Source organism: Arachis hypogaea, chromosome 17 (genome assembly GCF_003086295.3).
Source record: "Arachis hypogaea cultivar Tifrunner chromosome 17, arahy.Tifrunner.gnm2.J5K5, whole genome shotgun sequence".
In the NCBI taxonomy this organism is placed as follows: domain Eukaryota; kingdom Viridiplantae; phylum Streptophyta; class Magnoliopsida; order Fabales; family Fabaceae; genus Arachis; species Arachis hypogaea.
In genome coordinates, this window is record NC_092052.1 from 100236316 (window position 1) to 100253279 (window position 16964).

The 16964-nt window shown below is 35.6% G+C and overlaps 1 protein-coding gene across 1 annotated transcript; it reads right to left on the bottom strand.

The window, feature by feature from the left end:
• Positions 1-517: 517 nt before the first annotated feature.
• LOC112765219 (AT-hook motif nuclear-localized protein 25) lies at positions 518-2328 on the bottom strand. The gene has a single exon (XM_025811135.3). The coding sequence runs from the start codon at positions 1711-1713 to the stop codon at positions 712-714; it is 1002 nt and encodes a 333-aa protein (XP_025666920.1). The 5' UTR covers positions 1714-2328; the 3' UTR covers positions 518-711.
• Between the last annotated feature and the right edge of the window lie 14636 nt (positions 2329-16964).

The following is a 16964-nucleotide window of genomic DNA, read 5'->3' on the forward strand; positions in this document are numbered from 1 at the left end:
TTTTTGCTGATTTTCTTTTGTTACCAAACATCTCCGTTAATAAATATGCAATTTGAGGTTTCAGTGCTTCCTGGTCTTATAACCTTACTGAAAAAGTGCGATGATTAATTATTAGTTACACACTTACACTTAATTATACGACCTATCTAGTAGGGCATATAATAGAGTTATCAACAAATTAATATTATTATAGTATCATTAGAAATAAAATAATATTGTCCGTGCCTGTTTAGAGGCGTCTAAATTAAAATTAAACTGAAAACCATAATCAATTAAACAAAAACAAAGATAGATGATGGAGAAGCCACTATATGAGGAGACAAACCAGCGGCGCTGTGGGACTAAGTTCTCAATATTATAATAACAATCAAAAGATGCACATAAAATAATACTCCTGTCTCAATACTTAAATATATATGATGATTATAAGATTCTTTTATTTAATTTTTTAATAAATAAACTAGCAAGCTGAGATCAGAAATTAATTAAGGTCAAAGATATAAAATATTGGGAAGCATTTAAGTACCAGAAATTAAACTCAGAACTGAAAGAGGGAAACACAGTAACTCACACATATTCATGATCAGGTCAAATTATTTAACCTACTTAATTTTACATGTGTTCCAAATCACATGTATATTGTTCCACCACAATACTATATATTAATAGAAATATATAGATATAGATATACATATACATATAAGTTATTAGCTAGAACGGTGGAGGCTTGATCGCCGCTGCTGCACTTGCACCTGCACCACCACCACCGCCCCATCCAAATAGATCGCCGCCGCTGGGAAGCGACAAGGGATAGCCGCTTCTGCCGTTCAAACCCCTTCCTCCACCACCAATACCTGCAGCCGAATTGAAGAAAGAAACAGCGCGACCACCACTGCTGGCGCCGTCGGCGATCTGGCCAGTTACGCCAGAGGATTGCGATGCTGCAGGTTGTCGTTGGTGATTGAAGTGGTCATCGTCCTCACGAGGATCATCATCGTCCAAATTCAAAGGCAATCTCTCAAACATTGCATTTGCAAACGAAGCAGCCATCAGAACCACAACAGCTGAAGCCACAAGAGGAGCCACCACGTTCCCCCCGACCACCTGCCCTTGCCCGCCGGACAGGTACACCGAAATCCCTCCGGATCCAGGTGGAGCAGGCGGCGGGAGAATCGTCCCGGAGATGGAGAGGATCTCGAAGGTTCCGTGAAGGGTTACGACTGTGCCTCCAGGCTGGCGAAGCGTAACGTTAGCGAGGGTGCCAGTGCCGCTGAGGACGCAAACGCCTCTCCCCCTCCGGCGAGCGTAGGTGGAGAGTGCGTCGAGGAGCTCCGCCCCGGCGGAGACCTCAAGCACGTGACAGCGCAGTGCATTGGGGCTGTCCCGCGTGACTACGATAGGCGGTTTGGGCTTGTTCTTGGATCCTGCTGGACGGCCCCTCGGACGGCGCCCAGTTGAGGGTTCAGCGGATACTCCTCCGCTTCTTGAACCACCAGCAGCATCACCGTCAGCTTCAGCAGGTTCAGGAGGAGGAGGAGAGTTGAATTGTTGTTGGTGGTGGTGGTGATGCGTTAAGGGGTTGTTGTTGTTGTTGTTGTTGTTGTTGTTGTTAGGGGTTTGGAGGTGGAGATTGAAAAGATGTGGAACAAAGCGCCCTAAATTGAAGTGATCTCTTCCTTCGTTATTGTTATTGTTGGTGCTGAACCCTGCCATACCCTCATCACTGCTACTTCTCTCCCACCACTTGTTTGCCAGCTTGCAAGAAGACGATGCCCTAGCAATTTCCAGCCATCTCAACAATTCTCATTAATCGATGGAAGGATTTTCTATTTCTATATGTATTCTTATTCTTATTCTTATTTATTGGGTAACAAGAGAGAGCGTGTGCGTGTCCGAAGGAAAGTATGAAATGAAACTGCAGGGTTTTGAGGATGAAATGGTGGAAATGGGGAAAGAAGCAAACAAATTGGCATTACCAAAGGTTTTGTATTCCCTGGCCAGCACAATCACATTCACACTATGACCTCACCCTCACTACTCTTCACGCTCACTCCGCAGCGCGTTACATTTCTCATCACCACCATTACCATTAATCACACTTAAGAATCCACTGTATTACTGTGATTAATTAATTGACTTCGATGGCAAATCATTTTTCATACATGTCCCCTCACGCCACTCCCGTTCTCTCTACATACTATGCTTTATTTTCCTCGCTCGCCCGCTTAGCTTTCCATCACCTTATACTGGACTAAGTTTGATTTCCATGCATTAGGCACCATTATTTCGGGAATTTATTTATTTATTCAATAGCGTAGCTGATTAGAAAATTGTATTAAGACTTATTGTTTATTGTTTTTGCCTATCAGTTAGTTATTAATGTTTAAAAATATAAGATAAAATATGTTGTTAAGTTCTTAAACTAAAAAAATTAAATTAAAAAAATTGAATTGACTAAATAATAACTAAAAATAATAAATTTTGATAATCTTTTAATATTTTTTTTATGAACACAAAAATATTATTAGTATATTAAATTAGTTGTATTTATATATAAATATATTTATAATTTAATTTATTTTTATTATATATTTTATATTTTAATATGTATTTTATATTAATAATTAATTTTAATACATATTTAATTAATATAGTTGAATAATTTATATAATTTTTATGGCTAGGAATTTGGAAATAAAGTATGGACGATGATGACTTAGGGTTAAATTAAACTTGCCAATGAATCAAATGAGAGAAGGGAAGAGAGGCGTGGTCTAGTCATTAGTCATTAGAGATAGATGCGATGTAGTGTATGTCGTCCATAATAGCTTGAGGATCAGACGTCGCTCAATCATGAATGAACCAGTTATATATATATATATATATATATAATATATATTTTATATTGACAATTATTTTGATAATTGATAGCATAGTTGTTTCCTGTGATTATAATATAAAAAAATTATGATGTATATTAAATTTTTATAATATAAAAAATTAATTTTTATCTATTTAATTTTCTCTTTATCCATTATCAGTAATACAAAAATAGGAAAATCTATAAAAAAAAATATGCATAAAGTATATATATATATATATAAAACAAGTTTAGTCATAAAGCAATCTGCCACAACCACAACCATAATCCTATATGCTCTTTATGTGGCGTGGAGCTTCCCTTGTACTGACCCTCCATCTGCTTGCTCAAACTTTTTAGTTTTTAATACCATTTTTGCAAGGGTAATTCGAACTGAACAATATGCCAGAGTTCACACGTTTTCCCTAATTTAAACCCCAAAAGTTTCTATTTTGTGTTATTTGTCCATTTCGTCTCCATCTGTTATATGCAAGGAAATAATAAAGAAAAGTAGTAAGGTTGTAAAAACAAAGTGATTGTGGGATTGAATAATAAAAAAAATGATTCAATAAAGTACCTTTTTATACATACATGATTTGCAATTTTAAAACATTGAGAATAAATTTTTCTTTGAATCCAAATCGTCCAACTTTTTTTAATATCCAAAGGTGTATTTGTTTTTGTGAACATGACAGAATATAATAATGAGGTGAGATATAGAATAAACATATTAAAAAGGGTAAAGTACTAAATTGGTCCCTTATGTTTGGGCGTAATTCTGTTTTAGTTCTTAAGATTTAAAGTGTTCTATTTGAATTAAAAAAAGTTTTATTTAGCATCAATTTAGTCCCACAGTGAGGTCAAAGTTAAATGATTAACAGAATGTCCTACATAACAATAGTACAAGAATAAAATCGATAATTTGGAGAACAATACAGACTCCAGAGGCACAAAATCAACTATGGATACATCAATACATTTATTTATTATTTTTCTTACAATATAAATAAAATATTTTCTATAAAACTAAAAAGAATGATAAATAAATGTATTGATGCATCAATGGTTGATTTTGTGCCTTTGGAGCTTGTACTTGTTCTCCAAATTATCGATTTTATTCTTGTACTGTTGTTATGTGGGACATTCCGTTAATTATTTAACTTTGACCTCACTGTGTGACTAAATTGATACTAAATAAATTTTTTTTGGATTCAAATAGAACACTTTAAACCTTAAGGACTAAAACAGAATTATGCCCTAACATAGGGGACCAATTTAGTACTTTACCCTATTAAAAATTATTTTTTGTGTATTGTGTTTAGATATAATGTATAAAATACTAATGCAATATTCAATATTATGTTTAAATACATGTGGATAAAGTTAAAATATTATATAAAATGACTAAAATTGATATATCTTTCATATCCTCCTCTTTCTCTATTTTTCACTCCTTTGTTGTTGCCTAACCCTTTCTCAAATTGCTGAAAGACAGTAGAAAAATGATATCTGTTAAACTTTGCTTCTGTCAATTCAATCTCTCTTGTCTAACTCAACATTCAAAATTTTTTAGGTACGATTTATTTTTTTATTTTTTTAAAATTTTTATTTTTTTGTTTCTAAGTTTTTTATGGTGTAAATTAAGAGATTCAATATGTGCTGAATTTGGTCTTTTTACTCCAATTGAAAGAAGAAAAAGAATACAATGAGAGGAGAAGAACACAGAGATAGAGAAAGAGAAGATAGTACCTCTAAGTACCTCTCTAAGAACCTTTTTGAGAATGACGATACAGAGAAAAAACTAAAATTAGGGTTTTAAAAAAGGAGTAATAATTATCCATGGACAAAAGGAATAATTTTTTATTAAAAAATCTGTGTCCACTTTTCTAAATTTCGTGTTTATCATTATCCTTCATTTAAAAGTGGACACAAAAATAAAGAAAACTATCTTAGAGACACTATGTCTCTCTATCCAAACACTTTTTAGATATTTATTATCCATATATCCCTGAGTCCTGTCTACAAAAACAAATATAATCCAAGTTAACTAAAATGTAATTGTTATGAATTATTTCTGAGCTTGTTATTTTTAAGAACTAAGTATCTACAATCTAAAAGAACCATGTAGATGATCTGGTGTCATTTCAAATTCTAAGACATTATATTTTAAAAGAATAAACTACAATAATAATTTTTCTTTGATGTATTTAATTTCTCATTACTCAACTTTATTTATGAGTTTAATGATAATATTATAATAATTATTTTTTTTTTCTTAAAAAGAAGGTTATAACGTTGATTACATATAGACTTAAGAACGTTATATGAAAAGTAGGGATATTGCAACAAAATATCAAGTAACACATGCGAAGAGTAATTTATTTTTCTAGATTAGCTAAACTTAAAAGGTAATACATAGCCTCAAAATGATATAAAGAGAGGAGTTCATGACAACATAACCTCGCGACATATTTACTTTTTTAAATTGACATGTGAAAATTTTTTTGTGGAAATTTTAAAAAACCTCCATGACATATTTTATTTATGGAAAAATATAAAATTCCATTGATTAATGCTAGTTTAAATTCTTAAGTCCAGTTGTCCAAACAAATTAGCCAGTCCCTAACCTACTCTAATTAAACCCAAACAAATTTAACTCCAAACAAAAATTTGTCCAAAAAAATAGAAAAGGAGAAAGAGTGAGAATGAAACCCTAGATCTACTCACTGCCACCATATTCATCTCTTCGCTATTGTTACCATCAAGCTCGTCGTAGCGTCTGAGATCAAAGAGAGAGTAACCTCGTCGCTGCTGCCATTCATCATCATTGCTGCCATTCATGTCCTCATCGTTGTCACCATCAAGCTTTTACATCAATGCATTGTCTCTTTCATCTACATGCAATAAATTTAATTTTGAGATAAAAAAAAGAGTGAGTTCGTAGCCAGCGGTGCCATCAAGCTTATCCTAAACGTATTTGGTCTTCTCCGCAATCACCTAAGGTTAATTTATATTTGTTCATATTTCTTTTTCGTTGTTATTTATTTAACTCAATTAAGATATTCTTTTATTTTTCTCTACATAGCGTGGTTAGAACTTGATACGAAGAGAGATCGCGGTGGTGGTAGTACGACGGTAGTAGAGCAAAATAGTTCCTTAGAGGGCACAGCAGGTGAAGAAGAGTCGACAAGTTAAAATACACTTTAATTGTTTGATTTGATTGTAGTTGTGTGTAGGTTTAAGTGTTTTTCTTTATATAAAAAAAGTTTTGATGGAAGTTGTAGTCATATCATCTTTGATTCTTTTTGTTCTGTTGCATATGAGTAACTTCACAAAAGAAGAAATTCTTTGAAAAAAGTGAGAAACATCATTTGAATTCTGAAATAGCAATCATAGTAGAACTTAAGTACGTGTATTAGTTGTAAATCTATAAGGTAGCTATATATATAACTAGGTACCTTCTGTTTATGCTTATGTATATATACTGAGTTAAAACATTTCTTCTTCCGCTTGTAACATACTCTAATGCTCTATGGTTACACTCTTACATTATTGTTGTTGTTGTTGTTAATCTATTTTCTCTCTTTGTTTATGCAATGAGAAAGAGCCTGCTGCTAGGAGGTGCTTTACTAAGAAGAGTAGAGATAGAGAACGGAAAAGGTTTGTTGAGAAGAGCTTCTCAACAAGCTCAAATTTTTCAGATTAATTTATTTCAAAAATATTTATACATGAACTAATATTCAAACATTTTTCTAGACAGGATCATGCAAATTATCAGTGACCAATGAAATTGATAATGCTTCAATGCAGAAGAAGCATTATTCCAAGTAGCACCAATTAATTTTGGATCAGATATCTGAGATATTGAATGTAAAATGAACTTAAATATTTGATTCCTCTATTTACTTCTTTATATTTGTCTTTTGATTAAAGCTAGTTACAACAGATCTTAAATAGTGTATAAACTTTTGTTTTAATAGATTTTAAAAAGTCTCTCTTTTGAAATTCATGTTCAAGAACTATTTTTCTTACAGCTCAAAGGTAGAAAGTTCTATCACTCTATAACCACTGCTAAAGCATTTATTTTCTGTGAGAAGGAGAAAGAGAAGGAAAGGTGCTAGAATAAGAAACAAAGCACAAAGGAAGGTTCTAAAGAATATGTGTCTTCTGTGGTAGTAGACCTGGATACAAATTTGTATTTGGTGATGCTACTCTTGAGCTTGGTAAATTACTGGTAATTTTTATCATACTATATTGTTTACCAATTCATTATTATGAATATACTTGTGTATTCTACTTGTTTTATCTTCTCCTTTGAAGAACTCTTGCATATGTTTTATTTATAGTTGTTGTATTGAAAGGTTGAAAAGAAGATTGATTTAGTTTATGGTGGAAGAAGATTAGGACTAATGAGTTATATACTATTATATATTATTTTTATTGTAAATTTTTTCTAAACTTTCTTGAACTTTATTTGTTTATCTTTCATGGGTTAGAATGTTAGAATTTTTTCAAAATTCTTTAACCCAAAGATTATCCATGTTAAATCATTAAGAGATAAAATACTTGAATGCGGAAGCGTACTTGAATTCATAAATATGAATCACGATCGGAAGAGTTTGGATCTTGTGGTTCTTTCGATCTTCCTCAACCAAAGCCTTCTGTATTCCTAGGCGGCTTAATTGCAACTTCTCTTATGGGGAAAGAGTTGCTGAGGCGTCTTTAGTATATCGGGGATCGAAACCCTAAAGGCACTATTTATATTTGAGCATGGCACCCATTAAACCCTAAAGCCTAAATAAAATAGTATCTAAAGTCCAAAAGATAATATATCTAAAATCCAAAAGATAATTATCTAAGAAACAAAAGATAATATCTAGTTTTATTCTCATTTAATTCCAAATCAAAAGTAATCATGACTTATTCAATTTAGCATTTATAACAATAAATGAGATCACCATTATATAAGTCATTCAGTTTGAAATGGCATAATTTGTGATTATAAATAATATATGTATTGCACACAAACAAATTAGAAAATTAAAATAATTTCCTAACAATTTTCCACTTGGGCTATACATATATTTTTCCTTGACATAATCACATCTTTATACGTGCATCTGAATGCTATTTCCCTTATTACTTTAACAATCTGGTCTGTCTCATATATTAGATATGGAATCATCACAGCTTTTATCACATTAATGTCGTGACTAAACCACGACAATCACCATCCTAATATACTTCATGACATAGATCAAATTTGGATGAGTAATATGGAAATTACATGCCAAGTGATCTCATGCATGTCTATTTCCAGCTGGTCCAACTTTAAAACTTTATTGAGATCAAACACAAAACAAATATTGCAAAATGAACATTTCAAATAACATGAAATAAACCATCAACTTAATTCTGCAGAAAATAATTCAATGTCTGTCATAGGACATATAACATAAAATAAACTCCAACTAAACCAAGGTATCACAAATATTGACATCCTTCCGAGCAGTGTGTTTATGAAAGACTTTAGGGATCAATCCATTGGTTAATGGGTCTGCTAGCATATACTCTGTTCCTATATGTCCCATGAAACACAGTTTTTCTTAAACTTTCTCCTTGACAACTAAAAACTTGATGTCTATATGCTTCGATTTTGTCAAGCTCTTATTATTGTTGGAGTATGGTGATAAACCGCTATTTTACGGTTTATTTTGTACCGAATTGAGTCGATTTTATCCATTATTCTCACACTTATTCATATAATTCGCATGTTTTACATTTTCCTTCCGGATTTTGTGCTATGATTGAAAACATACTTCTTTGGCCTTAAATTTGCAAATTTTAATCCTTCCTTATTACCATTCGATGCCGCGATATGTGTGTTAAGTGTTTTCAGGGTTTATAGGGCGCTTGTTTGGAGGGATCGTCATAAATAATTAAAGTGTGGCGTTCGTGGTACATAAAAAATTCAGCCAGAGCTGCTCCTGTATACGGAGTGAGATGGCTTAGAGGATGGAAAAGAAGCATGCAAAAGTAGAAGGAACACAAGAAATTAAGGATTTCAGATTCTAGTAGCGACGCGCACGCATGGATGACGCGTACGCGTGACTTGCGTAGCAGACATAGGACGCGCATGCGTGGCTGACGCGCACGCGTGGCTGACGCCTACGCGTGGTTGATGCCTACGCCATGGCCAGTGAAAAAGACCATCGACGCGTACGCATGGATGACGCGTACGCGTGATGAGCGTCACGTGTTGCAATTTACAGAAAACACTGGGGCGATTTTTGAGCTGCTTTGGACCTAGTTTCAGGCTCGAAATTGAAGATTAGAGGCTGCAGAGTGGAGCTGGAAGAGGGGAATCATTCATTCACACATTAGTTAGGTTTAGATGTAGTTTTCTAGAGAGAGAGGTTCTCTCCTCTCTCTAGGTTTTAGGGTTTTTAGGTTTAGCTTTTCTCAAATTCAGATTTCTACCTTGCTTTTATTTAGTTTTCTTCTACTTTTATTTATTTTAGTACTTTAGTTTGTCTACTTCTATCATTGATTCCTTTATGTTTCCAATTTAGTTTATGAATTCTTCTTGTTTCCTTTAATCCTTATTAATGCAAGTTATGTTTTCATGTTTATGATTTCTTCTATCTCTATTTGTTATTATTGTTTCCTATTGCAATTGTTGGTCTTAGATTTTGCTATGTCCTATTACTTTTCTATGCTTTTATTTTATGCCTTCCAAGTGTTTGATAAAATGCTTGGTTGGATTTTAAATTAGATTTTTATGTTCTTAACTTGGATTGATCAATTAGAGACTCTTGAGTTATCAAAATTCTTTTGTTGAATGGTAATTGAGGCTTGCTGGTTGGCTTAGGCTTCAATAAATCTAGTCTTTGATTAGGACTTGTGAACTTAAGTTGATTTTACTCACTTGACTTTCCTTCATTGTTAGAGGTTAACTAAGTGAAAGAAAAAAGCAATTACCATCACAATTGATGATGATAATGAGGATAGGAATTCCAATTCTCAGTCCTTGATAGGACTTTTCTTAGTTGTTATTTTATTTCCTTGTTATTTACATTACTTGTCTCTTATCACAAAAACCCCAAAAATACTTTTCCATAACAAATTATAAGTACACTTCCCTGCAATTCCTTGAGATATGACCCGAGGTTTAAATACTTTGGTTAATTTTATTGGGTTTGTGTTTGTGACAAACAATTTAAACATTGACTGAGGTTTAATTGTTGGTCTAGAACTATACTTGCAACGTGATATTTTTGTGAAAATCTTTACCGACATTTTTCCTCCGTCATGTTTTAGCGCCGTTGCCGGGGAATTACAAACGTGTGCCTTATTCTTGGTTATTGTATATATTTACCTTTTGCTTGTTTGTTAGGTTTTGTTAGTTTTAGGACTTTGTAGCTTATTTTTATTAGTTTTTATTTTTATTTGCTACTATGAATTCTCATCCCTCTGGCTATGAGAGTGGTTAATAACTATGTTGTAGGGAATGGGAATGAAAGCTACAATGAGGATATGCATCAAGGATGGAACTATCAAAGGTGGGAGGAGCCTCGAGCATATGATCAACCTTTTTGGCAACAACCTCCACCAACGTGCTATGAGAAAGAGCCATTCCAGGATGCATATCAGTCCAATAGATATGGTGGACCCCTTGTAGTTACCAACAAGCCCTGTCATATGCCTATGAACCCCCTCCTCAATATAGCTTTGAACCACCATACTCGCAAGCCACCTACAATCAAACACTTCCTTATGACTCTAACCCATATCCACCATACTGGTGCATGAATTGTGAATCACACTTTTCACAACTCGTACCACTAACCAGCAAGTGCACTGAGTCGTCCAAGTAATACCTTACGTGAGTAAGGGTCGAATCCCACGGAGATTGTTGGTTTGAAGCAATTTATGGTTATCTTGCAATTCTTAGTCAGGAAGTCAATTGTATTTATCAGTTGAATTGCGAATAAACAAGAGAGCATGGGTTAAGGTTACTTGTTATGCAGTAATGGAGAATATGTTGGAGTTTTGGAGATGCTTTGTCTTCTGAATCTCTGCTTTCCTTTGTCCTCTGATTCACGCACGCACGTCCTTCTATGGCAAGCTGTGTGTTGGGGCATCACCGTTGTCAATGGTTACATCCCTCCTCTTGTGAAAATGGTCCAAATGCTCTGTCACAGCACGGCTAATCATCTGAGGTTCCCGATTATGCTGGAATAGGATTCACCCTCCTTTTGCGTCTGTCACTACGCCCAGCACTCGCGAGTTTGAAGCTCGTCACAGTCATTCAATCCCTGAATCCTACTCGGAATACCACAGACAAGGTTTAGACTTTCTGGATTCTCATGAATGCCGCCATCAATCTGGCTTATACCACGGAGATTCTGATTAAGGAATCTAAGAGATATTCATTCAATCTGATGTAGAACGGAGGTGATTGTCAGACACACGTTCATGGATTGAGGAAGGTGATGAGTGTCACTGATCATCACCTTCTCCATAGTTAGGCACGAATGGATATCTTAGATAGGAACACGCATGTTTGAATGGAAAACAGAAATACTTGCATTAATTCATCGAGACACAGCAGAGCTCCTCACCCCCAACAATGGAGTTTAGAGACTCATGCCATCAAAGAGTACAAAGTTCAGATCTAAAATGTCATGAGCTCTAAAATAAGTTTCTAAAAGTTGTTTAAATACTAAACTAGTAGCCTAGGTTTACAAAAAGTGAGTAGACTATGACAGATGGTGCAGAGATCCACTTATGGGGACCACTTGGTGTGTGTTAGGGCTGAGACTTAAACAATTCACGTGCATAAGGCTGTTTTGGGCATTCAACGCCAGGTTTGGATCCATTTCTGGCGTTGAACTCCAACTTTTAATCCTTTTCTGGCGCTGGACGCCAGAATTGGGCAGAGAACTGGCGTTGAACGCCAGTTTACATCGTCTATCCTTGAGCAAAGTATGGACTATTATATATTGCTGGAAAGCTCTGGATGTCTACTTTCCAACGCAATTGGAAGGGCGCCATTTCGAGTTATTTAGCTCCAGAAAATCCACTTTGAGTGCAGGGAGGTCAGAATCCAACAGCATTAGCAGTCCTTTTTCAGCCTGAATCAGATTTTTGCTCAATTCCCTCAATTTCAGCCAGAAAAATACCTGAAATTACAGAAAAACACACAACTCATAGTAAAGTCCAGAAATATGAATTTTTCCTAAAAACTAAAGGAAACAAACTAAAAACTCACTAAAACATACTAAAAACTATATGAAATTAACCCCAAAAAGCGTATAAAATATCCGCTCATCACATACCAACCACCTTATGAGCCCTATGAACCATACACAGAACCACCCCAATTCCAATACAATTATCCCCAAGAACCACCACCTCCAATGTATGCGAGCTTTCAACCACAATATGATCTCAATTATGTTAGCCAAGCAGAACAAGTGCCACAGGATCAGTTTAAGGAAGCAATGGATTGACTTCAAGAACCATCCATCAAATGGAGCGAGAGGAAAGCCAAAAAGCACATGAAACTCTCATGGTTAACAAATCTCAACTTCAGAGCAAGGAACTGGAGTGTGTTGTACAACAAGTAGAAAAGATGGAGAGTGTTGAACCGCCACATCCATATCATGATGAACCACCCTCATATCATGAACCCTTCCTCTGAAGCAATGAACCCTCATATCCACTCCAATCTCCAATAGATGACACTCTTGGTGTTCTTCTTCAAGAGCAAAGAGAGATGCAGCGGATGACACTAGAGTTCATAGCTACCTTGACTGAGGTAGTAGATAATTTAGCTTCATTGCACGTCAACACTCAAGGAACTCCCATCTACATGTGGAGAATCTAATGAAGAACGTAGCATGAAGGAGAGACTAGGAACACCAGTGGAAAGTGAGGAATGTGACTTTGTATTGGAACAATTAGAGGAAGCCGTAATAGTTGAAGAGGAAGAAGTGGTTGAAGACTTAGGAGATGCTGAACCACCATGGGACTCTAGAGTTGTAGAGTATTCCTCCAAGAAGCTTGAAATCGATGTTGAGGAGGCTAGTGCACAACCTCCGAGGCATATTCTCTATGAAGAATTGGACAAAATAGATCAAGAGGCAAGTTCCCTTGGTGATGATGATCATGAATCAAGCCATTCTAGTAATGAATTTGCATCCGCAAGTGAACTCCTTGGGTTAGAAGAGCCTTCTCTCGATGACATTGAAAGCAACGTTGAGGTAGATTCCTCTCAACCTCATATTTCTGATTTGAGTGACGGAGAAGAGTTGGGTGAACTTGGTGAGGAAGAGCTTGAAAGTGAAGAATCTTTTCAAAAGGTGGAAGTCCATCAGCAAGGTTGGACGGGAGTTGAATATGCTTTGTCAAGATCGTTGGAGACTTCTCTACCTAGGTTGCCGTCTACTCCTTCATTTGAGTGGGTAAAACTTATCTCTATTAGATTTACTGTCCTGCTTGAGTATGGTATTCTTGAAACAGATGGCCAACTTAGGAGGCTTTGTGGAATTAAGCGTAAGAGAAGGATGTTTAGTGGTTGGAGTTGCAAATCGAGACTCATCAAGGTTGAGACTTCAAGAGCTAGATGTAAGGGTTGAACTGGAGATCGATTGGTTGGATCTAAGAGAAAAGTTTAGTACTTCATTGAGAATTCAGATTGCTTGCCACCCAGTTGGAACAAAGATGATCAACCTCCAGACGGGTGTAGAAACAAGATTTGGGATCTGGCATACAAGAAGATCAATTTTGGGAGCTCAAAGTGCGTGAAGAACTTCATCAAGGCTTGGTGAATTCACTTGAAAATATTAGAGCTTATTGGAAGTCCAAGTGTTGGTGGAAGTTTCAAGAAGAGTTCAAGCACAAGAAATCTTGACAAGGAGATCATCAAATGTCCAACTTAAGGACTTTAACTAAAAGTGTTAGGTGGGAGATACCCCACCATGGTAAACTCTTCCTATCTTTTATTTATATTGGTAATAATTTGAATTTTTATTTTTAGTTAGGATTATTGAGTTTAAGCTGTGGTTTTACTTATTTAATAAAGTTTGGATTTACTCTAGTAGCTTGTTAGTTTATAAAGAAAAAAAAATTTGTGGCTGACGCGTAAGCGTCAATGACGCGCACGCGTCATATGTAGGTTCGCTCTCTAGCATTGTGAACAGAGAGTTACACTGGAACTGTGCAGGAGGGGTGCCTGGCGCACAACCCACCCCATGCGTACACGTGATCCACGCGTACGCGTCACTAGCCATTTTGTAGCTCCACGCGTGGTATGCAAATTCGGTGCACTTTGAATCATTGAACAGAGAGTTGTGCTAGTATAATGCTGGAGTCGTGCGTGTAGCACGACGAGTAGTCACGCATACGCGTGACCGATGCTCACGCGTCACTTTTCATTTTGGGCCATCCATGCGTACGCGTGGACGACGCTCACACATCGCATGCCTGTTTCTGTTTTCGCGCGTACGCGTGACCTATGCGCACGCGTCGCGGTCGCGCCCTGTTTTACTCTGTTTCTTCTCTTTTTCTTCTTTCTTCTATCCTTTCTTATTCTTTCCTCTTCCTTTCTCACTTTCTTCTCCTCCCTTCTCATCCTTATTTTCTTTCATTCTCTTTTTCTTATTACATTTGCATACTCGTATTCATTGCATTTTAACTTTGTTGTTTCTTTTCCTTTTCTTTTCTATATTTGTTGTTTTCACATTGGTGTTAAAATTTTTGTACTCAACTGTTGCATATTTCTTGCATTATTTTGGGTGCTTCTTGACTTGTTTGGTATTAATGCCACTTGCCCTTTGCTTATATTATTTTCTCACTTGCATGTTGTAGCTACCATGTAGTTGAGAACCTTATTATTTGGCAATTGCCCGCATATATCTTATTTCTTTTCATATTTTTGTTTGTGGGTTATTTTTCTTCCTTTTTCTCTTCTTTCAGGATGGCCACCAGGAGGAGATAGGAAAAGTTTCTACATGGGACAACAGACAAGTCCATCTGCACAATCCGTTCAAGAAACTCATCAGTTGTAGCAACCCGTCCACTTGCATATCTTTTCATGCACCGAGGACGGTGCAATCTTTAAGTGTGGGGAGGTCGATACCGACTTCCGTGGGTTAGCTATTTTCTTCTCAATACCAATGTTTAATTTTCTTTGTTAGTTCATTGTTACATTTTCATGATTGATTGCATGTTTTTTAGATTTTGTACATATTCTACCACTACTCGGTTGAAGTGATGAATTCTTTTCCAAAAAACTGTTTAGAGCATTTCACTAATTTGACTTAAAATTTTTGTTGAACTTGCTTGAAGAATTTATTTTGGAACATGGTTTAGAGCTCGAACACACAAAACCAGTGAGATTTCGAGCCTATTTGATTGGTTGCATATTATCAACTAGTGTTTTATTTTGGTGTGTGTTGTTCTCTCTAAAATTGTCATCTTTGTCTTGCTTGATTCTATATTTCCATTGTTTGATGTATGCATGCACTTACGTGATTGAGGCCTTTGTTTCACTATAGCTCACATACCCATATGGCCTTATCCTTTTCATTATCCTTTGCAAACCAATGTTGAGCATTTTAACCCCATTTATTCTTTACTTTAGCATATCATTAACTCCAAGCAGAAAACAATAATGTCCTTAATTTGAATCATTGGTTAGCTTAGACTAGTGAGAGTGCTCATGAATTAAGTGTGGAGAAATTGGGTTTCGAGATATTTAGTTTGGGAATTGAGTATGTTTGACTCTTTTGTGAAAATGTGAAAAAAATGTTGAGGACATGTTCATGCATTCAATACCTTAATCATATGCATTGAGAAAAACAAAAAAAAAAGAGAAAAAGAAAAAAAAATACAAAGGGGACAAAATGCCCCAAAGTAAATGGTGATAGCAATGCATATGTACTGTACTCAAAATTCGGATGCATGAATATGTGGTAAACATAGTTAATGGGTAGTTAGATTTTGTATGTTGATTACATGGATTGTCTTAAGTTAGGTGAGAAGTTTAGGTTAATTAAGGATTCAGATTTTAGTCCACTTAACCAAATAGAATCCTACCTTGACCCTAACCCCATTACAACCCTTAAAAGACCTCTTGATATGTGTATTTGTGCATTAAATTTTTGTTGATTAGTAGAAGAAGAGCAAGCCTTAGAAAGCAAGGTTAGTAGAGAATTGAGAAAATCGAACCTTAAACGCTTGAGTGATTAGAGTGTATACACTTCCGATGAGGGTTTGAGGCTCGATTCTTTATTCCCGGCTTTCATGAGCTTTCTTCTTGAAAGTCTATTTGTAATTCATTTTATGATTTGAATTAGTGAGATCCAGTTCATATTTGTATTTGGAAGGTTTATTTATTTTTAACCAAGTATGTAGAAGCATTTTGCATTTAGTTGCATTCATATACATAGGTTGCATTTCGTAAATTTTACCATCCCTCTTCACTCTATTGGTTCTCTTGAGCTTAGCATGAGGACATGCTAATGTCTAAGTGTGGGAAGATTGATAAATCGCTATTTTACGATTTATTTTGTATCAAATCGAGTGAATTTTACCCATTATTCTCACGCTTATTCATATAATTCGCATGTTTTACATTTTCCTTCTTGATTTTGTGCTATGATTGAAAACATACTTCTTTGGCCTTAAATTTGCTAATTTTAATCCTTTCTTATTACCATTTAATGCCGTGATATGTGTGTTAAGTTTTTTCAGGGTTTATAGGGCATGAATGGCTTAGAGGATGGAAAAGAAGCATGCAAAAAGTGGAAGGAACACAAGAAATTAAGGATTTCAAATTCTGGTAGCGACGCGCACGCATAGATGATGCGTACGCGTGGATGACGCCTACGCGTGGCCAGTAAAAAGACCATCAATGCGTACGCGTGGGGGACGCGTACGCGTGACGAACGTCACGTGCTGCAATTTACAGAAAATGTTGGGGGTGATTTTTGGGCCGCTTTGGATCCAGTTTCAGGCTCGAAAGTGAAGATTAGAGGTTGCAGAGTGGAGCTGGAAGAGGGGAATCATTCATTCACACTTTCATTTACACGTTAGT

Bases quoted from the DNA above. Each gene is read 5' to 3' on its own strand.
- LOC112765219 (XM_025811135.3), bottom strand. From the start codon at position 1,713: ATGGCAGGGTTCAGCACCAACAATAACAATAACGAAGGAAGAGATCAC.